Source organism: Bufo gargarizans, chromosome 5 (genome assembly GCF_014858855.1).
Source record: "Bufo gargarizans isolate SCDJY-AF-19 chromosome 5, ASM1485885v1, whole genome shotgun sequence".
Classification (NCBI taxonomy): Eukaryota; Metazoa; Chordata; class Amphibia; order Anura; family Bufonidae; genus Bufo; species Bufo gargarizans.
Genome location: NC_058084.1, coordinates 73,437,789 through 73,462,474, shown reverse-complemented (window position 1 = coordinate 73,462,474; position 24,686 = coordinate 73,437,789). Strand labels below are relative to the sequence as shown.

The window sequence follows — 24,686 nt, the reverse complement described above, 5'->3', positions numbered from 1 at the left end:
ACCCAAGTGCAGAAGCACAGCCATCCAACCTGTCACCACATCTTTGCAGCTTGTACCAGAGGATAACACTAAAAACCTGCTGCTCCATGCATTTCACGTTCAGCATTACAATTTGCAAAAAGGACTGTTCCTTTCAACTCTGGCCTCATTCTCCAGTGTTCTACTTTCACTGCAATGAACCCCAGGGAGAGACAGCCTGTGGTAGGACATCATATCAGGGCCCATACTCTCTCCTCTCCTCCCCCCCCCCCCCCCACACGATTAAAGGGGTTTCTAGGTGAATTTGCCCCTTATCCATGGATAGGGGGCATAACTAGGCAATTGGGAAGGGTCCCATGTTTAGGACCCCCACACTCCTCCTGAAATGAGAAGTGCAACCAGTTGGGCATGCATGCAGCCACTCCATTTCTAAGACTCCCATGAAGCCTTCAAGTGCATTTTCACCTTGTAGTCCTGGAAGCCACAGTACATACTTCAAGTTCCAGGCCACCAACAGACAGAGTTAGAGGTCAAACAAAGCCCAAAAAAAAAAAAAAAAAAAAGGCATTTTTTATTTTTTTATTGAAGTCTTAAAAAAAACAAAAAAAACAGGGGGTGGTTTTCTGAATATAAATCTTGAATTAATGCCTTGTATTCCACTTCCTGTCCTGGCTCTTTAAATGTTTTACTTTGTGTTCTTTAGCACAGAAGAGCCTGGTTTCACTTTTAGTCAGACCGTTCACTGACAGGATCACAGACCGTTCACTAAAGCATCACACAAGTACATGCACAATGCTCTTCTGTGGGCAGCTTTAGCTTAGCTTGTCTAGAGCCATCACTGTTCTTTTATAGTGAGGATTACAATTCACTCTTCCCCCCTCACAGCAGCAGTAAACTGACAATAGATCCCCTGCCTGTATAGGACAATATTTTCTTTAATTATCAGTGACCGTAAGGCCATAAAAAGCCAATTTTTCTTCAAAGGTCTTGGAATAAAAAAAAAAAAAAAAAACCTACACAAGAAGTTTGGAGAAAAGCTTTATTATACACAGAGGATCTCAAGATATCACATAAGCTTTGATGCCAGACAAGGGGCTCAGGACCGGTGTACTGCTTATTGAACTGAGCTTACATTAACAGTATGAATTATACGTGCTGAAGAGATCATTTTTTGTCGTAGATCCGTACGCATTTCACATCACCGATCATGCAAGTCTAGGAAACAAATATTACAGATTAGAAAATCACACATCTATACATTACTGCACTGCATATGAAAGCAGGTTCACACAAGGCAGAAGTCATGACACATTCTCTTTTGTAATCTGGTCAGACTGGGCTTGATAAGGTCAGAAATCCAAACAAATACTATTTGATAGAGTCCATATATTTGAGAAGATCACAGGTGACAACCAACTATCCCAAACCCAATTCCATAACGTAAGCGCTGAAAGTTGAACCCCCATGCAATACTTAAGCATTCTGTAACAGAATGCTCATCATTCCGGGTAAACTGCCATTGCACTTTTTAAAGGGGTATTCTAAGATTTCTATATTTATAGACCATTTACAGGCCATGCTTCTAATGTCAGATCAGTGGGGAGCCAATACCCCTCACCCTGCAGATCAGCTGTTATAGCTCTGGAGGTAGGTTTCAGATATTACACAGCTCATTCTTGTGTGGTAGATGGAGCTGGTAACTACATTTCTTCACTACATGGAGGTGTGTAGCTCCAGCACTACAACTAAACAGCTGGAGGTTTGGTGTGCAAGACACCCACCAACCCAATACAGATGGACTACCCTGTGCCATGCCATAGTATCAAAGTCTTGGAATACCCCTATAAGTCAGCTTTCTCACGACCCATGAATTTTCCATCATGTATATTCCTGGACAAGCCCTTTAGGCTTTTACCTCCATTTGCCTCTCATTAGGTCCATGACAAAAAGAAACACCTATTCCATGGGTCCACACAATACCTATGGTTGTGTGAGCACCCTAAGGATGTGCTAAATTTATCAGTGGCTCATGGTATAGAACACCTTTGGTCCAAGGCGAGACTTTCCTAACTTTATACCAACCACATGTTGGCTTACTTAATGGAAAGGGGCACAGTCTAAGGCCTTATTCACAAGTCAGTGTTTTGGTCAGCGATTTCCATCAGGGATTGTGAACCAAAACCAGGAATGGAGGCTAGATAGACGAGGTATGAGAGAAAGTCACACCTCCTCTGCAGGAAGGGTACTGAGAATTTCTGGCTTACTTGCATCATGTTGTGCCATATTTTATCACAAATTATAACAGATATTGGCCACAATTAGTGTGGGCCGTTGTCAGTCATGCTCATTAGGACGACTGCTGCTGTATGGCACCATGTTAGATATTCTTCTAGCACTGAACACCTTCATAAGTCAGAGGTGGTTGGAGAATTTAGAATTCTCAATCTTAAAACTAGAAAGTGGAAATCAACACTCATTGACCAATCTACATAAAACGTATGTACTTACTGTCATCAGGCGGCTATCTTTCACTTCTCTTGTGATAGCACATTCTTTGCCATCCCATGTTTGCTTTTGTAATAATACTCCATCTTTGCATGTCATTTCTGACTGTAAAATACAAGAAAAACCATTACAACATAGGGACAAACTGTTACCCTGCTGTCACACCTGAGAGTTTCTCAAACGCGCGTTTTAGTCGTGCGTTTTTTGCAATAGTAAACGCGCGTTTGAGTGATTGACTGCAGTGTCCTATGGCCACAAAAGCGTGTCAAAACGCCCCAAAGAAGCTCAAGAACTTGATTATGCGTCGGGCGTTTTACAGCGCGATCGTACGCGCCCAGGTGAGAACCGTTCCCATAGGGAAGCATTGGTTTTCATGTGTTGAGCGTTTTACAGCGCGTTTGAACGCGCTGTAAAACGCTCAGGTGTGAACTTAGGGTTAGTCTTCCTCACATGCTAGTTATGGGGAATACAATTATCTACAGAGACAGTGCTTGAGCGTAGTTTGAGAACTGTCCTTTGCCATTCTGTGTCTGCAGCTCAATTCGAACAGGGGAGCGCAAGTCACCATTCTAGCGCTTAACAGGGACCCAAGTCAATCAAGCACTCAACACCCCCCCCCCCCCCATTCCTTTCATTACATAAACATCCTCTGGTTTGCATGTCAGAATAAGTGCCTTGTAATACCACATTAGGTTTTCACACCACACTACAGCTGTAAATGCATGAGTGGAGCTAAAAATTGCGATGTTTCATTTAAGAGCCAACATAAGGCATAAGATATGTGCAGATGCAATAGTCTGCTTGAGGTATACCACACAAATGCTTGCTTCACTTTCAGATTTAAGTGTTTCCCTTGGACTGTGCACGAGGACGAGCTCATTTTGGGCCATAAAAGTTATGAGCATGACCATCTTCTCTTGTTATGGGACGTTGGCAACGCCTGAGCTAAACCTCTATAGTATGGATATCCATCTGGTCTGCACAGTACATACTCCATTTGAGATGTTCACAATGTGCCCATTATTCAAAGAAAAAAAAAAAAAAAAAAAAAGCGCATGGAAATTACCCCATGTGGGAGACTTTAGGATTCTGCATCTCAAACCATTAGATCTAAAGATCTACGGTACAATGTAGTTATTGATCTGGGGGCCCCACTTCAGCTGGCTAATTGTATAAACTAAGAAGATCTGTGTAAATCCCCATATCCAATTCCAGCAGCTACCCAATAAACGAGAGGTTGACAATCTGGCAGGGTGTTTGTGTTAGTAGAGTGATAATTCATGAAGGTTAGTACAGAGAAAGTCATCTGAAATTTGAAGGTACTGTACCTTATGGCGACTTTAAGATAAAATATTCGAGTATTATTGAAAAGGAAAAATTCTACATACAGTATATTTATGCAGGCAATCTGTTTCAGTGGTTTAATTTTGGGAGTTAAGCTCCAAGAGTCTCTACTGTATAATGCAACAGACAAGTGAAGTCTTACAGTGTCTCATATGTGGACCACAAGTTCATTTCTTTATGCATGCCTATGAAATGCCACTTCAATGTCTCATTGGCATGGACAGTGAAACGGACCCCCTTCCACACAACCTTGTTAGATTGCGAGCCCAAGGGCTGGGCATGAGGTACAGAAATCAAGTCAAAGGTTACCTGCACTATTCTTCCCATCGTATACCTTACCAACGGATAAACATTTTTGTGGGAGTGCTTCTTTAGGCATGACCTACTATAACTAGGGAGATCCTCAAAAAAAAAAAAAAAAAATCTGTGTATAGTGACTTTCCAGTCTTCTGTATACCAAGTGAATTATACCCCACTTGAATTTTACACTCACCTTAACCTTTCTGCCATCTGCAGTGATTTCATCAAACTCTTCATCCATCTTAAACTTCAGCTCTGTGTTCTTAAAGGTGCTCAATGTTTTTATTGACCACTCATCCCCATTTTTCGAGATGATCACATCAGGCTTCAAGTGACTTACAGTTTGTCGAGTGATAAGATTCACCCCTGCAGGAAGAAAGGAGAACTTTATAGGGCATGTAAACTTGCATTTAGACCAAAGCAGAACAATTCATAATGTATAATAGATTACTAATTGCACAACCATATTTGAGGTTTATTTTGTAACAGCAGAAAATGATGATTACACTCACTGGTAATCAGATTTTCCAGACCCCATGACAGCACCACAGAGGATCTGCCCCAAGGGACAGGAAACCTGCAGAATAAAAAAGGTGGAGCTTCTCCCACCTCAGTGGTTTACAGAGCATGAGAGGGACTCCAACCTGGGTTAGTTCATTTAGTATTTATTTTTATTTAATTTTATTTATTTTTTGTACACCCTGTGCAATTTCACCAAGAACCGCGAACACCAGGGAGGAAATAAGGAAGGGTGCTGTGGTGGGGTCTGGAAACATTTAGTTTCACGGTAAATTGCTTTCCAGAAGTCTGGAATGACAGCCCCCATGGAGAACTAACAACTTAGAATGTAATCTTGGTGGGGGGGGGGGGGGGGGGGCTGGGACCACTGCCAGTAGGACTTTACGGCCAAAAGCCAAGTCCTGATTGGCCACCGAGTCTAGTCTGTAATGTCTGACAAAAGGTAGTGGAGGAAGACCAGGTTGCTGCCTTGCAGATCTGATCAATGGATGCTCCTGCTTTTTCCGCCCAGGTAGTAGCCATGGCTCTGGTAGAATGAGCCCTCAAAGATATGGGGCGAGACAAGTCCTGTAGTCTAACATTCCCCGATTGTCTCCTTGATCCAGCGGGCTAAAAAGGTTTTTGATTCTGCCCCCGAATTGGATGAAGAGATTTGGTGATTTTCTCTAAAGTTTCGTCTGGTTGATGTAGGAGAGAACTGCTCTTCTGAAATCCAGACCGTGGAACCGTTCCTCCTATATGTTTTTGGGAGCGGTACAAAATGAAGGAAGTATTATCTCCTGTTCTCTGTGAAACACTGAGACAACCTTGGGGAAACAGGATAGTTCTTAAATTGGATCATTCCTATCATCTAGGACCTTCAGAAAGGGTTCCCTAACTGACAGGGCCTGTATCTCGCCTATCCTGCAAATCTTAAGTCCTGCTAAATCCAATGTGCAAAGGAGAGCACCTGGTGGTATCAATGGAGTAGTGGACCTTATTGATTCCATCTTGAACCTGTAGTACAGGCATGTCCAAACTGCGGCCCTCCAGCTGTTGCAAAACTACAACTCCCAGCATGCTCTAATAGCTGTAAGCTATCCAGGCATGCTGGGAGTTGTAGTTTTGGAACAGCTGGAGGGACGCAGTTTGGACATGCCTGCTGTAGTAGGTCACTCACTTGTTTAGAGATTTTAAATTGATAGTCCTTGCCGACCAGTCTTTTTTTTTTACAAAAAAAGGTCTTGAGTAGTGCCATTTATGCTGGAGAACAGGGACCTGGGTGATTGCTCCGAGAACCAGAAGTTTTTGTACATATGACAAACGTTGTTGTTGGAGAGGAGATTCGAAGCAAGTCAACTGGAAGGTTTGTGGGGGGAGGACTTAAATCTATCCTGAAGCCGTCCCTGATGGAGTCCAGGATCCACCGATTGTGGGCGCCTTGCTTCTAATTTTCCCAAAAGTGACAAAGTCTCCCCCCTACCGGTCTGGCGTCATTGTTTCCCACTGCTGGTATTGGGGTTGAAGAGGAATCCCCTTCCCCTACCCCCTTTGGGGTAGCTCCAATGACCCGATTTACCCTTACCTCTATAAGACTTGGTCTGACCTTGGCTGGAGGCTCGACGAAAAAGCTGCATTTTTTTATTTTTCTTCCGGGAACCCTTTGTTATCAGCCGGTTTAAGGATTGAGTCCAAGACAAGGCCGAACATAAAGGATCCAGAGAAGGGTATAGAGCAGAGTGTTTTTTAGATGCTACGTCTCCAGACCAGGACTTAAGCCAGAGGGCACATCTAGCAGTGTTAGTCTGAGACTGCAACTTAGCTGCAGACCTAATAGATTCCGCTGAGGCGTCAGCAGGAAACTTGGTCATCTTTAGCAGAAGGGAGTGACTCTAGGATCTCTTCCCTGGGTGTTTAGCTCTGAGGTGATTCTCCAACTGATGTATCCATAGGACTAAGGCTCTGGAAACTGAAGTGGCAGTGATGTTAGTATTAATAGCAGCTGCCCCGGACTCCTAGGATTTTTTCTGTAAACCATCCAACTTCCGATCCATGGGATCCTTTAGCTGCGACGAATCCTCAAACGGGATTGAGGTCTTTTTCACTACTTTGGCCACTTGGACATCTACTTTAGGGACTTTGTCCCAGAGTTTAGTGTCTGTCGGATCAAAGCGCAGCCTGTTTTTAAATTTCCTGGGAATGAAGAGTTCCTTTTCTCGATCTGCCCATTCTTCTGTAATGAGGTTTTTAAGTTTTTATTTATCGGGAAGACCTTTTTCCTGACTTTTAGGCTGCCGAACATCTCGTCCTCAACAGAGTGCACCTGTTCCTCCTCCTCAACAGCCATGGTTTGTCTAATAGCGGCGAGTAGGGGGTCCAGATCCTCGAACGAAAATAAATATCTTCTGTTCTTCCTGAGGATAGGACACTGAGCCCTCATCTTCCATTTCATCTGAACCACATAAACCCTCTTCTGCTGAATCAGAGTAACTGGATCCTGGCTTTTTTGGAAAGGGGGGGGGGGGGGGGGAGATGGTACTGGGTCTGGGTTCTGGCCTGAGGTTGCCACCTGTACCTACTCTTACGATAGCTCTCAAATCCGAGAGTAGAGATGACCGCTCGTCCTTAAGAATTTTGGAAAGGCATTCTGGACTAACTTTTATATGGCTCCAGAAGCCTTGTCTGGCTGGTTGCACACCTTCTTCCCTTCTTTTTAGGGTCTCCATGAGTTTTGTGCTCTGACTCTTGTGGTCTAGGGGGAAACAGGATAAAGACTGTTTTTTAGAGTCAGTTTCCCATAAACCCCTGCTTAAGCTTAAAGGGAAGCTACTTACAGGGGCCTGGACAGGGGGAGTCTGACATTTAAATAGGGTCTTACCAGTCTGCCTGTCACTGCCTGGCTCCGCCTCCTTCTGCTCTTCATGGGGGGAGGGGGGGGGGAACACTCATTCCTAGAAAGAGTACCCCTACATAACATATAAGGCATCTTCTGACATCCAGGCAGAGGCAACACTGTTTCCTTCTGATCTCCAGGCTTATCAGAAGAGCTTGAAAAGGTAATCTTAAGCCAAGAATACCCAGATGGAAGCATAAGGAACCCCCAAACTTAGGAAATGTTAATACTGGACGCTATACCAGTGGCATATCCATCACGAGGCAAACAAGGCATTTGCCTAGGGCGGCACTTGCCAATGGGGCAGCAAAATGCCTCGTTTGCCCCCTTCTCCCATCTGTCTTATATGCTGGTATACTCAGAAGATCCGATGGTATATTCTAACCCCTGGGGGTTAGAATATACAGGGCCACGCCGCTCACAGAAGTACATTTATAAACTAATCAGTAACTTTAACCGCCTCCGGACCGCGTTCTGGAGGCGGCAACTCTGCGCACAGTCACGTATTGTCACGGACGGTGTACAGGAAACAAGACAAAGCAACATGCATATATGACTGAGTGGATCCAAAGCTAAGGAACCAAAAGGGAGACCCCTGCACAAGACCTGAGACTATCCCTGGCTGCTCAGCCTATGCAAAGATCCGAAAGGTGGAGGTTTGCATATCCACGTACCTCGACTATATACCCCTGAACACCCTACAATAGTGAGGGGACACGACCACCGGCTCCCTACTCCAGACACGGAGGGAGTCAGGGTCACCTGGGATCCAGCAAACAGAAAATAACAGATAAATGTTCAGCACTTAACTTTGTAGCAGACAGGAAAACAAGATCAGCATGCACACACACTCCAAGAGGAAGTATAAGCCGCCCAGCAATGCACCATGGGGAGGGATTTAAAGGGAAGCAATCAGTCTAACTCCATGACAGCTGAGAGAGGCTAACGAGATGAGGAACTGAACAGTACAACAAAGAACTCAAGGAGGAGGTTCTGAAAGGCCTCTGTCAGAGCTTCTCAGCTGTCTGGTTGTGAGACGACGCGCTTAGCCGGCGAGATGACGCGCATGCGCATCGCGGGCCGGCAAAAGTTAGAGGGGGGGGGTCACGTCACCAGCCAATGATCGTTGCTGGCAGGCTGCCGATTTTTAAATAAACAAATCACAAGCCATCTAACACATTATATTTGTAAATATGATGTGTTAAATGGCTTCCCTGCTCCTCTGCTGGCCCTTTTCGTCGGTTGGTCTCAGCAGAGGAGCAGGCATCAGTGAGTAGCACTAAACACTACACTTAGCCCCAGATCACCCCCTATCACCCCAATTAACCCCTTGATCACTCCTTCTTGCCCCTGTCAATCACTAGTGAAAGTGAAAAAAGTGATCAGTGAAAACTCACTTTTTTTCACTGGTATTGACTGTTAGGTTTTAGGGATAGTTTAGGCCCCTTGGTTAGGTAGTTTAGCGACCGTTTAGCGCCCAGCCCACCGCACCCACTTATTCACTGATTAGCGTATCGCTAATCAGCTTTTGTACTTTTATAGTATCTGTAAGGGATCAAAACTGATCAGTCAGATCTATAATAGTATTAGTGTCACCTTAGTTCGCCCTCCACCCAAAACGCAGTGTTTGCCCGATCAGGCCTCATCGGTCGCCCACACGTGCGTTCACCCACGCCCGCCCCGCCGCAGTGACAAAAAAATATATTTTTTTGATCACTGCACAATCACTTTACAAGCGCTGCGGCGTACCCGGCCCCGTGTTGCTAGACCACAGGTTGCGCAGGATCCGCTTCAAGGGCAGCAGAGTGGGGCTGGCGCTGTCCGATTACGTGGTGAGGCATACACCAGCAGCGCAGCCCTCCCTGGACCTGTTACCAGCACTGCCGTACAACATGGTGAAGTGGCGAGCACCAGAAGGGCAGTTGAAGCTGGTACGGTGGCACGTGCAGTAGTTACCTCGTCGCAGCCACCGCACAGACAGGCCCATAGACCCCCTAGAATCCCTGAGGTGCTGGCAAATCCTGATTGGCAGTCCCCAACTTCAGCTGCACCATTAGTTCTCCCTTTCACCGCCCAGTCTGGAGTTTGGGTTGAGACAGCTCAGATCGGTTCGGCCCTGGGATTTTTTGAGCTGTTCTTGACTGCGGAGCTCTTGGACTTAGTTGTGGCAGAAACAAACCGGTATGCCACTCAATTTATATCCGCCAATCCGGGAAGCTTTTATGCCCAGCCTTTCCGGTGGAAACCAGTCCAAGTTTCCGAATTAAAAAAAATTCTGGGCCTTCTCCTCAACATGGGTCTAACCAAAAAGCATGAATTGCGGTCATATTGGTCCACGAACCCAATTCATCACATGCCCATGTTCTCTGCTGCTATGTCCAGGGCACGATTTGAGGCCATTCTGCGTTTCCTGCACTTTAGTGATAACACCACCTCCCGTCCCAGAGGCCACCCAGCTTTTGACCGGCTCCACAAAATTCGGCCCCTCATAGACCACTTCAACCAGAAATTTGCAGATTTGTATACCCCTGAGCAAAACATCTGCGTAGACGAGTCCCTAATACATTTTACCGGGCACCTTGGCTTCAAACAATACATCACAAGCAAGCGCGCCCGGTATGGGGTCAAATTGTATAAGCTCTGTGAAAGGGCCACAGGTTATACCCACAAATTTCAGATCCATGAGGGAAAAGATCAGACCCTGGAGCCGGTCGGTTGCCCCGACTACCTGGGGAGCAGTGGGAAGACAGTCTGGGACTTGGTGTCACCCTTATTTGGCAAGGGGTACCATCTTTATGTGGACAATTTTTACACAAGTGTGGCCCTCTTTAGGCATTTGTTTCTAGAACAGATTGGCTGCTGTGGCACCGCGCCAACTAGTCGCGCGGGCTTCCCCCAACGGCTCGTTACCTCCCGTCTTGCAAGGGGGGAGAGGGCTGCCTTGTTTAACGAAGAACTGCTCGCAGTGAAATCGAGAGACAAGCGTGACGTTTACATGCTCTCCTCCATTCACGCAGACACGACAATCCAAATTGAGCGAGCAACCAGTGTCATTGAAAAGCCCCTCTGTGTCCACGACTATAATTTGCTCATGGGAGGGGTGGACTTCAATGACCAGATGTTGTCTCCGTATTTAGTTTCCCGACGCACCAGACGCTGGTATAAGAAGGTGTCTGTATATTTGATTCAATTGGCGATGTACAATAGTTTTGTTCTCTACAGTAAGGCTGGGAGAACACGATCCTTCCTCAAATTTCAGGAAGAGATCGAGAACCTCCTGTATCCAGGAGGTTCCGTGGCCCTATCCACCAGTGTAGTTAGCCGTCTACACGAGCGACATTTCCCCAGTGCCGTTCCTGGTACCTCAACCCAACCGTCACCCCGAAAAAGATGTTGTGTCTGTAGCAGGAGTGGAATAAGGCGTGACACCCGCTATTTCTGTCCTGACCACCCTGCCCTATGCTTTGGAGAGTGATTCCGGAAGTACCACACACAGGTACACCTAGCATAGGGATCACATCTCACAGGACAGGTACACAGGGCTATTAGGGCCCATTCACACATAGCTGCTGCAAACCTCTCCTTTCACCTGGGACAAAGTGCATAACGCACTTCGCACATTGTCCCATGGGGAAGGAGAGGTTTGTCCTATAAAAAGGTAAAAAAAAAAAAAAAAACACACCAGTAACCAAAAAAGTTAAAGTTCAGTTTCAAAAGTTAAATAAAGTTTATATGTTGTGTCCTAAAGTTAATAAAATGTATTGCGGCCTGTTTTTTTTTGTTTGGTTTTGTTTTTTTACCTTCCAATCGACTAGCTGCAGCACCGATGTGCATTCTGACAGAAGCATTGCGCTGCTGTCAGATTGCACACAAGTCGGTGTATGCGGCGCTGCAAGACGAGATTTCTCCTCTGCAGTAAAAGATACGTTTGCCGAGGCATATGAGCTGAGGAGGCGGCGGTGTTCATATGCTTTGGCAAACATTTTGTATATAAAAAATAAATAAAAATCCCGGCAATGATTTATTCATCCACATCGATTGATGTGAACGAAGAAATCGTGTTTGCCAGGGCATACGAGCTAAGTGGGTATGGATGTTGGGCGGAGCTCCTATGTCCTGGCAGACGCCTTTCCCCTCTTTTATTGGCAGAGATTTTTTCATCCACATTGATCGATGCGAATGAAGAAATCTGTGCCGTTCATTTTTTCTCTCAGCCCAGAGGCTGAACGAAAAAAAATAATAATCTCATTACCCGTATGCTCAATATAAGGAGAATAGCAGAAACTCCTAATGCTGGCCATACATGTAATGATTGCGGAGACCCTCAAATGCCAGGGCAGTACAAACACCCCACAAATGACCCCATTTTGGAAAGAAGACACCCTGAAGTATTCGCTGAGGGGCATATTGAGTCCATGAAAGATAGAAATTTTGGTCTCAAGTTAGCGGAAAGGGAGATTTTGTGATAAAAAAATATATATAAAATAATAAATTTCCACTAACTTGTGCCCCAAATTTTTTTTTTCTATGAACTCGGCATTCCCCTCATGGAATACCTTGGGGTGTCTTCTTTCCAAAATGGGGTCACATGTGGGGTATTTATACTGCCCTGGCTTTTTAGGGGCCCTAAAGCGTGAGAAGAAGTCTGGGATCCAAATGTCTAAAAATGCCCTCCTAAAAGGAATTTGGGCCCCTTTGCGCCCCTAGGCTCCAAAAAAATGTGTCACAACTTTTACCCAAACCATTTTTTTTTTGCGAAAAATTTATATATGGATGTCTTTTTTTGCAAAAATACTGGTTTAGTTTACCGGTAAATCCTTTTCCAGGAGTCCGACATGACAGCACCCTGTACTACCCTCCCTGTTATACTGGTTCCAGCCTTGTAAGCAGTGTGAATATAACATTGTATTAATAAAGGTGTTGAATCCTATCCGGTGTAGTAATTTGAAAAAACACTGGAGAGTGGGAGGGGAGGGGGCCTTTTAATCTCTCTCGCTTTCTGTCCCTACAGAGACCAATAGGACAACCTCCATGGGTGCTGTCATGTCGGACTCCTGGAAAAGGATTTACCGGTAAACTAAACCAGTATTTCCAGGACGTCCCTCCATGACAGCACCCATGGAGAACTAACAACTGAATCTCCTGGGGGGGGAGACTACTGCCTGAAGGACTTTTCGCCCAAAGGCCAAGTCCTGTCCGGCCAATACATCTAGCCTGTAATGTTTAGCAAAAGTCAGGAAGTTAGACCAGGTTGCAGATTTGCAAATCTGGTCAATTGTAGCGTCGGCCCTTTCGGCCCAGGAAGTTGCCATCGCTCTCGTGGAATGTGCCTTCAGATTTAAGGGGCAGGCCATTTCCTGCAGCCTGTATGTTTCTCTGATGGTGTCCTTAATCCATCGTGCCAGCGTCTGTTTTGATGCTTTCAAGCCTCTATTCTTCCCACCGAACTGGATGAACAGATTACTTGATCTCCTCCAGGAACTGGTTCTGTCCAGATAGGCTAGGATTGCTCTTCTAACGTCCAGCCTCTGGAATCTTTCCTCCTGTATATTTTTGGGAAAGGAACAAAATGAAGGGAGTGTTAGCTCCTGTTCTCTATGGAAAGTAGAGACCACCTTGGGAAGAAAAGCTGGATCCGGCCTCAAGATTATGCGGTCATCCAGAATCCTTAGATAAGGTTGTTTAATTGATAAGGCTTGGATTTCCCCTATCCTGCGGGCTGTGGTTATAGCCAGAAGGAACACCGCTTTTAGAGACAGAAATTTTTCGGATATCTGCCCAATCGGCTCAAAAGGAGGATCGCATAACCCTTCTAAAAGTATGTTTAGACTCCGGGGGGGGGGGACCGACTGTCTCAAGGTGGGTCTCAATCTAGAAGCTGCTCTTAGAAAGCTTTTAATCCACCCATGATCTGCAAGGGGAGTATCGAGACAACAGCTGAGAGCCGAAATCTGTACTTTGAGTGTGCTGGGTTTCAGACCTGCATCGAACCCCTCCTGAAGGAACTCTAAAATACAACCCACCGTGGGGGATCTGGAATCTGTATGGTTCTGTGACAACCAGGATGAGAACTTCTTCCAGATCTTGTTGTATATTGCTCTTGTAACAGGTTTGCGGCAGCTCTGTAAAGTTGAAATTACCTTGTCCGAGAGCACTTTATTCCTTAAGGTCTGCCTCTCAGGATCCATGCTGTAAGGTTCAGTTTGTCCAGGTTGGGGTGAAACAGAGGACCTTGCGATAGAAGATCCTGTCTTTTTGGAAGGGATATTGGATCCCTGATGGACATGGTCTTTAGAACCGAAAACCAGGCTCTCTTGGGCCAAGCTGGGGCTATCAAAATCAGCGTGGATGAGCACCCTCTCAATTTCTTCAGGATCTGCGGTATGAGGAGAAGTGGGGGAAAGGCGTAGGCTAGACTCATGTCCCAAGGTTGGGAAAGAGCATCCACCGCCAGTGGTCCTCCTCTTGGGTCTAGCGAGAAGAAATAGTCCAGCTGAGTATTTCTGCTGGACGCGAATAAATCCACTTGAGGTCTCCCCCACTGCTGGCAAATTAACTGGAATACCTCCTGGTTCAATTTCCATTCCCCTGGCTTGACTGTCGGCTGAGAAAGTCCGCTGTGCGATTGAGAGATCCTTTCAGGTGTGTGGCTGAAATGGATAAGATCTTTTCCTCTGACCAGCTGAAGATGAGATCCGCTAGCTCCTGGAGATGAGGATTCTTCGTCCCACCTTGTCTCTTTATGTAGCAGACTGTTGTTACGTTGTCTGATAGCACTCGGACATGATGGCCTATGAGGAGATGTTCTGCCGCTCTCAGGGACTCCCAGACCGCCTTTAATTCTCGATAGTTTGAGGATCGTAGGGAGTCTGTGTTGGACCAACTGCCCTGAAAGAACTGATCCTCTACGTGAGCCCCCCAACCCTGGCTGCTTGCGTCCGTGGTTAACGTTCTGAGCGGTATCGTGTTCCAGGAAACCCCCCGGGACAGGTTTTCTGCTATCAACCACCAGGAGAGGGAGTTTACTGCCCTGTCTGAAAGAGACATCCTGGCGTTTAGAGATCTGTGGTCCTTGTCCCAAGAAGTGAGGACCTCCGCCTGGAGAGTTCTTGAATAGAACTGGGCCCAAGGAACTGTTGTGATGCATGAGGTCATCAGACCTAGGACCTGCATGGCTTCCCGTAGAGTTCGTTTTTCCTTTAGTTTGAAGGCTCTTATTCTTTCCCTTATGCTGACCTGCTTGTCCTGGGGAAGAAGGGAATATTGGGTCACGGAGTTTAGGAGGGTTCCTAGGAACTTCTTTTGTGTTGCAGGATGTAGGTCTGATTTTTCCAGGTTTATTTTCCATCCTAGACGTGTGAGTAAAGATAGAGTCCTTCCTTTGTGAAGCTCCAACTCCTCCTCTGAGCTTGCCACAAGCAGAAAATCATCTAGGTAGGGAATTATAGTTACCTGTCTCTGCCTTAGATCGGCAACTATCTCCGCCACTACCTTTGTAAAGATGCGTGGGGCTGATGAGATTCCAAACGGGAGACATTGGAACTGGAAATGCATAATCCTGCCGTCTTTCTTGATTGCGAACCTCAAGTATTGCTGGTATTGAGGGTGAATGGGGACGTGATAATAAGCGTCCTTTAGATCCAGGGTGCATAGGAACGCCCCTGGGCTTATCAACGGAATTGCAGATTTTATTGATTCCATCTTGAAATGGTGATGTGTTATCCATCTGTTTAGGAATTTCAGGTTGATGATGGTTCTCTTGGAGCCATCCGGTTTGGTTATGAGGAAGAGTTTTGAGTAGTGACCCTTGAATTCTTCTGAAGGAGGGACTTGTATAATTGCGCCTAAACTCAGAAGTTTTTGGATGTCTGCCAGAAGTTGATCCTGCAGGGAGGTCGACTGAAAGATTGTGGTCTGAAAAAGATGAGGAGGGGGAAGGCGAAACTCTATCTTGAACCCTTTCTGGATGGATTCCAGGATGTATTGGTTCTTGGTTATCCTGGTCCATTCTTCCCCAAAAAATTGGAGTCTGGCCCCTACTGGTCTGGCGTCATTGTTTCTCAGGCTTGGAGTTGGGATTAAAGAGGAACCCCCGACCTTTTCCCCCTTTGGGGTAGCTCCACCTTCCCGTCTTCCCTTTACCTCTGGGAGTGCCCTGGAAGCTGCTGGTCGTCTTACGAAAGGGCAAAGGTTTCTTGCCTTTTTCCTCCGGAAAACCCTTCTTTCTGTCCGCTGTTTTCTCCAGGATCTCATCCAGTACCGGACCAAAGAGGTGAGAACCTTTAAGGGGTAAGGCGCATAATTTATTCTTGGAGGCTATATCCCCTGACCAGGATTTTAGCCACAGAGCTCTCCTCGCCGTATTGGTTATGGAGTCTGTTTTTGCTGCAAACCTTATGGACTCTGCCGAGGCATCTGCAACAAAGGATGCGGCCATCCTAAAGAGAGGCAGTGATGCCAGAATTTCTTTCTTAGGGGTGTCCCGCTTAAGATGTTCCTCCAGCTGGTTCACCCATAAACACAGGGATCTGGCCACGGAGGTAGCAGCAATATTGGTATTTATGCTATTGGCCGAAACATCCCATGCTCTTTTGAGCAAACCGTCGATCTTCCGATCCATTGGCTCCTTTAGCTGGGCTGAGTCTTCAAAGGGGAGAGTGGTTCTTTTTACCACCTTTGCCACTTGAATATCAACTTTAGGGACTATATCCCACAGTTTTGTATCCTCCGAGTTGAACAATAGTCTGTTCTTAAATTCCCGTGGTATATACAATTTTCTATCGGCATCTGCCCACTCGTCTATGACTAGGTCCTTTAAGGTCTCGTTTACCGGGAACAACTTTTTCTTCTTAGCTTTTAAGCCACCGAACATCTCGTCCTGTATCGAGCGAGTCTGTTCCTCCTCCTCTATATCCATTGTCTGCCTTACGGCCGACAGGAGGGGATCTAGATCTTCTTGCGAGAAGAGATATCTTCTCTGGTCGTCGGCCATATAAGACGAACCTTGATCGTCATCCCCCTTTGAGGTTTCCCCTTCTGACAGATATAAGCCTTCTTCCGAATCCGACTCCCTAAGCACACTGGGTCTCTTGGGGGGAGGGGAGGCGGCACAGGGTTTCTGCGCTATACTAGAGCTGGCCGCTTGGATCTCCTCTTTCACAATCACTCTCAGATCAGCCAAAAGGGAGGACTGTTCGTCTCTGAGAATCTTTGCCAGGCAGTCACTACACAGGGCTTTTATATATGCGTCCGCCAGTCTTTTTGAGCATAGAGCACATCTTCTGGGTTTCTTTCTAGGTTCTCCCAGCGATTTAACCGTGGTGTCTTTCTCTCCCTGGTATGGAAGAGAGAGAGACCATTAGCCCAGTGCAAAGAAAGAGGAACCGGAATACAAGCCTCACTTACTTACATGACTCGGGGTAGGGATGTCTGCGCTAGTGTCCTGCATAGCTGACATCTGGACCTCCATACCACGCTTGGACAACAAACTGACACACAATTTATGTCCTACCTGGTCCACCCGTTGCCGCGCGGCTCCGCCTCCTTAATTCCAGGTGGGGGGGGGGGGACTCATTCAAACGAAGAGTCGACCCCCCCTTGCGTGCAATCCGCCGGGCTCAGCATTCCCTGGGCACCGCCATCTTTCTTCCGCCCATGTGACCCGTACTTCCGGTCACATGGGCTGCACGTCGAACGGGAGGAGCGCCGAGCGCAGGAGCCGCAGCCGATCCCAGAGCTCCCGAACCCGGAAGAAGCGGCCTTGGCTCCCTGATACCGCGGCCACCCACAGAGCTCGATGCGGGAAAGAAAACAGGTATCGGGGGAAGCTAGGGGACCCCTACCCAGAGAGGTGCTAGCCTTAGGGCCCTCCAGAGCCTGAAGAGGAGAGGGAGACCCCCCCCCGACCAGGCTCGGCCCAAAACAGATTCCCAGGGTAGGGAAAGATTCTCTCTGCTCCGATCCCTGTAGGGACAGGAAGAACACTGGAGAGTGGGAGGGGAGGGGGCCTTTTAATCTCTCTCGCTTCCTGTCCCTACAGAGACCAATAGGACAACCTCCATGGGTGCTGTCATGGAGGGACGTCCTGGAAAAAAAATCATTGAATTTCGATTAATAACAAAAAAGTAAAAAATGTCAGCAGCAATGAAATACCACCAAATGAAAGCTCTATTAGTGAGAAGAAAAGGAGGTAAAATTCATTTGGGTGGTAAGTTGCATGACCGAGCAATAAACGGTGAAAGTAGTGTAGTGCAGAAGTGTAAAAAGTGGCCTGGTAAAAAGTGGCCTGGTCATTAAGGGTGTTTCAGCTAGGGGAGCTGAGGTGGTTAATCATTGCCGATCTCTTTACTTGAATACCTTACTCTGTCTTAGCTCTGGTAACAGCAGGCAGTGCGGGCGGCACTCACGTCACTCGCCTGCTCCTCCCACTAGGCGGCGCAGGCGCGTGACGTAAGTGAGTGCCACCTGCCCGCACTTCCTGCTGTTACCGGAGCCAAGACAGTAAGGTTTTTCAAGTAAAGAGATCAGCAATGATTAAAGTAAGTTACTAATTAGTTTATAAATGTACTCCTGTGAGCGTTGGGGAGGGGGATCTGTGCACCATTTGGGGGGGGGGGGGGTCGACCTGTGGATGGCACTGTTTAGGGGAGGGGTTTAGAGAGAAAGGGGTTTGGCCTTGACAGGAAGGGGTGGGTCAAATTTATATTGGGGGGGTGCCCAAGTTTAGTCTCGCCTAGGGCAGCACAAAACCAAGATACACCACTGCACTATACTAAAACCCAGTATAAACTTATAAAATAAATCTTATATGGGTTTCTCATCAAGTATTTTAACAAAGTAAACATAACAGATTTAACAAACATTTTAGAGAATTACTTATCTTGACAAGAACGGTCAAACTGAAGACGATTGTTGAACACCGATTCCTTTGGTGCAGAATATATTGCGAGACAGATGCTTTAATCCAAGATCCACTTTGATACATCACCAGAAGAACTTTAGGTGGCCAAATTTCCTTGCAATCTGGCATCCATGATGGAGCTGTACCATGACATACTTCCCCTGGAGGAGCTCATGGATCTACCACAACAGGTCCCAAGAGACCTCTGGACCTTACAGACCCCTAGGGTCCCTGCTGGAAATACCACACAAACAACCCTGCCGACCTTTCAGGGCCTCCCTGGGAAATACTAGATGGACGGCAAGTATTTATAGGGTTTTGCTGGTGTGTCATGTTCCAGTCCATGTTCTTACTCCCAACCAGGAGCCATATAGGGCTTTGTTGGTACGCCCTACATCCTGTAGGCCACCCAAGTAATATGGTCCAGCCCATCTCCATCCTCACCAAGAGCGTTTTAGGGCTTTGTTGGAGTGCTATGCCCATTGTAAACCCTTAACCACAAATAGACAACCAGACAGACAGTCACAGAACTAGTTCACCTTGCCTGCATTGCCCCCCCCCCCCAGTCAGCCAGGAACAGACGCTACAGGCATACAGCCGACCATAAATCGGTATAAAGCAAGACATTCAACCAAGCATGCATAGATGCAAAGGCGTTCAACCATACAGTCATCAGAATTTGGCCTAACCAACATAACACCAAGAGGCAGACAGCCAGGCCCTGAAACCCATGAGGCAGACAGCCAGGCCCTATAACACAAAAATTTGCTGTAAAACCTACACTTTTTGGAAGTGATGTCCACTTCTTGCACCAGCTCCTCCTCTGGACTGCATGCATAGGAAAAAGCCACTCCAGAACACCCGATTTCCTGCTGGGTCCCAGCCGCATACAGAGTACAACACCCCACATGGGGCTGCTTCTATTTCCTTTATGTTTAAGCATGGCCTCACTCCCATTGAGGAGCACACACGTACTTGCTACAAGAGCCAGGTGAAGGCCCCAGACTACCACCGGCTCCTACCAGCCCAACATATGGGCGATAGACCCCAGCAGGTATGCACCTCATAGCCCTCCAGAGCAACTCTGGGACTTCCTTGCTTATGGGAAAGAAGCTGAAAAACTGCAGGTCTCCCACTCCAGGGACAGGAAACCACACCGAGGTGGGAGAGAGGCTCCACCTTATTATTCATGCTGTGGTTTGCTCTCCGGTCGAACAGAATGCATTTTGGAACACTCCGTTCTGTTACATTTTGTCCCCATTGACAATGAATGGGAACAAAACTGAACCGTTTTTCCAGTATTGAGACCCTATGACTGATCTCAATACCTGAAAATTGAAACGCCAGTGTGAAAGTAGCCTTAACCAGACAAATGAAAAGCAACCCCAAAAAAAGGGAATGGGAGGCAGCAAAGCTAAACGCTGAAGAATCAATAATGGGTGAAAACGAGCATGAGCAAGACTTATGCAGAAGGTGTGCACAGGACAAACTGTAGAGATTATTGGCGGCTATAATATAATCACTAAGACCAGACCAAGGTTTGTATAGATTGCTACTGTAGTGACTGAGACAACAGAACCTCTAAAGGAACAGTATAGGTCTTCCTTTCCAATACCTCATCATAGGATACATTCTTATTTCTTCAACAATCTGTTAATTCTCTTAAAGTATGACTCTTTTTGGGGGAGTATTGGATTGTGGTGATTAATATCTCCTTGGTGGCCCTATTTCAACTTTTCACTGTGTATTCAATTACCCCTTAATTCCACAGTTTTGTTCCTTGTGCTGCCTACTTTTACCTGTGCTTAAAATAGGGTTGCTAGGCATGGTCCGTCTATGTGTTGAAGGACGGAGGACGCAGAAGCACGCAGCGTGCAAGGTCAGATTACAGACAGCCAGGGACTGTAAGTAAATGATTAAAGCCAGGTCCTCCCCAGCAGCTGATAACAGTGCTGGGCTGTGTGCACTTCTCCCTGTCCCTGCGCTTGGCAGACGCTCCCTCACTCAGCAGACTGGGACAATGCAGAGCCGAAGCAGCGCAGACCAGGGAAGGGAGATCTGCCGTCTGCTCAGTGTATAAATAAAAGCAGCATGTGGTAAGAGGACCCCTTTGTGCTGCAGGAGATTAACCCTTTAGGGGGGAGGGCTCTGGTTACTGACTTTTGGGGGGCTATTGTTACTGGCTAGTGAGGGCGGGCGGGATTAGCCTCAGGGTGAGGCCAGTGGCGGCCATCTTAACTGAATAGAGAAATTGCAGTTTTATGCAGACTGGTTGCTAAGGGCTGAATCTTATTAAATATGGGGTAAGTGAGTCTAATAGTAACCTATTTCTGGAATATCATGTTATTAGTAACTACATATATGAAAATTGAAATTAGGGTCTAAATGTGACAGTTATCCTTTAAGCCATGAAATTCATTAGCCCAGTCCCTTACATGTAATTGACTAGAAAAGTAAGAAGCCTCTGATGGTAGATAGATGGGATGCCAATTTTCCACCCTAGGATTGAGTGTCAGGAAATCTGCAGCAGCTGCAGGTGAGGGACTATCGCTCAAACATCGCCAAGACCACTGCCAGCCCAGCATCACATTGACCATTATATCTACAAGTGCCTCATCAGCTGGTCACCAGAAAAGCACTTTACACTGCTGGATGTGTCACTAGTTATAGTCTGTGCCAAGTAAAGAGCCTGCACTGGCTTCTCATGCATACAGCCATATATTGGTGGATCCGTGACGGCTGTCCCACAGATTATAGTACATGTCCTATTAATTTCCATATTGTGGACAATAGCCCTTTCTATTCAAGGGAGTGAGAAAAATATGGAACCCATCTGTAGTTTGCAGATGTTTATGGACTGAAATATTGACTGTGGACATGAGGAGTTCTGTACAGAAAAGGTGATGTTCCACCTTGTTTTGCTCAAACTGTACTAGCATGTCTGAAAAAATCTGTCTAAAAAATGGGTGAATCTAGGGTTTCAACATTTTTTTCATGCGACAAGGGGGTCGGGCTTTGTGGGAACGGGGCAGGGCCTAAAAGTAAGCCAATAAGTAGTTGGAATAGAGTCAGACGAGTGTCTATCCCTGCACCAGATTCATCATCCAGCCTGAGCCCCTATGACAGTGACGGCAAACCATTTACAGAGCGCCCAGACTGCAACCAAAAACTCACTTATTTTTTACAAAGTGCCAACACAGCAATTTAACCTGAGTACTACAGTCCAATATAGTGCATCTTCCATGTACTTTATCAGTTAGCTATGATAGCCTGCCAACAATCAATGCGCTGCCTGCGCTGTTCATAGTGTGCCCTGCGCTGATGAAGGGCAGGTAAGGTCTAAGGTATATTGGCACACCATAGACTTTTTCCAGGGTGCTGGTGCCCACAAAGAGGGCTCCAAGTGCCACCTGTGCCTAGGTTCACCACCACTGCCCCATGATAAAACTGGTGCCGTTCTAGATGTTTTACTCCTTCTATAGGATTAGTAAATCTGGACCAGTGTCCTGCAATAATTGGGATTATAAATTCAGGATATGGCCTACAAAATACAGAAATCGTGGAATCTAGACACTGCTAAAAGGATCTCATTAGGGTTATCAGCCACAAGTAATTACATTTGTAACTAGAGAATTTCCAACTTGCGCCTCATTCACACGTCAGTGATTTCCATCAGTGATTTTGAGCCAAAACCAGGTGCGGCTCTAAACAGAGCAGGTGCAGATCTGTCCCTTATACCTTATGTCTGTGGAGGCTCCACTCCTGGTTTTGGCTCACAATTACTGATGGACATCACTGACCAAACACTGAAGTGTGAATGAGGCTTTAGGCGGCATTTGCACAACTAAGTTTTTCGTTGCAGCTTTTGAAGCCAAAACAAGGAGTTAAAGGCATTCCGTTTGCTCTCCGTCCTAATAGAAGTCTAAGGGAATCAAAACGGATCCGTCTGGTTCCCGTTACGCAAGACGGAAAACAAAGGCCTGTCGACAGGACTTTGTTTTCAGTCTTGCATTACGGGACCCAGACGGATCCATTAGGTTTTCCCCATAGACTTCTATTAGGACAGAGCAAACCAGGATGCCTCTTAAAGGCTTCCGTTTTGCATTCCATCCTATGGATTCCGTTTTAACGGAAAGCCATAACAGACTCCATAACGCTAGTATGAACCCACCCTAATGCTCATTTGAACACCAATTCCATACATTGGAACAGTTCTGCGGCACATGCATGGATTTTTAACAAACATTAAAGCATAGCAGACCAGCAATTTCTGGAACAAATCTGCCACATGTGAACATAGCCAGAAGCCAACAATCACACAGACCTTGATAAATCCCAGCCATACCCTCACATCTCTATAGACAACTTACCAAGTTCCTCCAAGAACTTGGAAAAATCATCACTGTTCTCTGTGAGCTTCCAGGTACCCACCAGTGCGTCACCCATTGTGGCAGAGACCAGCAGAAGACAAGGTGTTTGCTGCAGAAAATGGGCAGCTCTGAGGAGCCCATGAGCCTTTATAGAGGAGCTGAGCTGTGATGTCACCACAAGTGGTTCAGCTGAGAGAAAACTCCCTCGTCCTCCAGCGCTGATTCAGCACTGATTTACCGCACAACTTCCCTCCTTCCACTCTTTGAACAAGAAATAGCTTGTTAGGACAGTCATTTGTAGAGATGAGTTAATTTCTAAAAAATTCGATTCGGCTGGTTCACCAAATTTTTCTAAATAAATTTGCTTAGATCCGAATTTATTCGCGGCGAATTACGTTAAAAAACGGCTATTTCTGGGCTCCAGAGAGCCTTTATAGAGGTGCAGTAACACGCATATGGAGTCTGCTGTGGTAGTGAAATAACACTGTGAGTGCGTATGACATGCAGAAGACAGGCGTCGCTCTTGGAATCACTGCACACTTCACTTATTTGGGCAGTCACAGGGCCAAAACTGACCAAATAACTGAAGTAATAACTCAGCCTTAGGCCAAATGCACACGGCCGTGTTCCGCGGCCGAGAGCGGTCCGTGGTATGCCGGGCTGGATTCCTGTTCAGAGCAGGAGCGCACGGCGTCAGTGGTTGCTATGACGCCGTGCACTTTATGCCGCCGCTGCACTACAGTTTTACACTGGTATGATCTATACGAGTGTATTACTGTAGTGCAGCGGCGGCATGAAGCGCACGGCGTCATAGCAACCAATGACGCCGTGAGCTCCAGCTCTCAGCAGGATGCAAGGCCGGGTTACCACAGACCGCTCCGTGTTCCACGGCCGCGTGCATTCGGCCTTACAGGTTGATGTTAGCGTCAAGAAGAAGCGCACTCCTTTTACACCGTCATCAGCTGATTCCACATAGATGTCTACAGAACCTGTTCTATTAAATACAAGTAGAGCCCCCCGACAGGGTGGAGAGGATGTCAGTAGTAAGTTTGTGTTGACGTCACAGGTTATTTTGCCCTTCCTCTGATACCTAACAACAATAACCCAAAAAAAATGGATCCTGTCTGTGGAGCATTCGCCTTCACTCGGTCAGCATTTGCTCATATCTATTAGTATTACTAATGCTAAAAAAAAATCTAGAGATGACACGTGAATGGAATATTTGCATGTCTTCTGTGTTTTGTACCCCCTCCTGCTTTTGGCTACCAAATCATAAGCCAATTCTGATGCGACCATGCAGGCCTTACAGCTGCTACACAGACAGGATCCGTTGTACGTCTCATTTTTTCTTCCTTCTGAAAGATCAGAAGAAAGGTCAAATAAATGATGATTGAGATGATGGGAGATAAATGAGATATTATCATGCAACAGCGAGGTGGTAATATATATGCTGGAATGTCCACGTGCAAAACAGTATGTGGGCCGCACAAGTAGGACCCTCAAAGTCAGGATTTCTGAACATATACTGTAAATAACAGGTTTAAAATTTGCAGCGATACAATCCGTCAAGAAGGAATGGAGGGGAGGCGATATTATATCTAAGATGTCAAGATCCGAGTCAAAAATGATCTATGAATTTGGAACTATGGTGCCCAAGGGACTCAATTCAGAACTGGAGATTTTTGGAGTCCTGTAGATGGTCCAGTGGTAGGTTTACACGACATGTCGATGCCAGGCTGTTTTACCAGCGCATTGACATGACCTGCATCCTCCCACTGGTACCAATGTCTCCACCAGCAATATATCAAATTCCCATATCCCTATTTTTATCTTAATTTTTTGTGTATTATTTATTTTTCTTTTATTTTTAGCTACTTCCAATTACCAGCTAGTCTTA

At 46.3% G+C, this 24,686-nt stretch overlaps 1 protein-coding gene across 1 annotated transcript; it reads right to left on the bottom strand.

The window, feature by feature from the left end:
- Nucleotides 1-1,004: 1,004 nt before the first annotated feature.
- LOC122938495 (fatty acid-binding protein, heart-like) lies at nt 1,005-22,946 on the bottom strand. The gene is made up of 4 exons (XM_044294045.1): nt 22,790-22,946; nt 4,322-4,494; nt 2,488-2,589; nt 1,005-1,194 (listed from the first exon to the last, which is right to left on the bottom strand). The coding sequence occupies exons 1-4, from the start codon at nt 22,863-22,865 to the stop codon at nt 1,144-1,146; spliced, it is 402 nt and encodes a 133-aa protein (XP_044149980.1). The 5' UTR covers nt 22,866-22,946; the 3' UTR covers nt 1,005-1,143.
- Nucleotides 22,947-24,686: the final 1,740 nt, after the last annotated feature.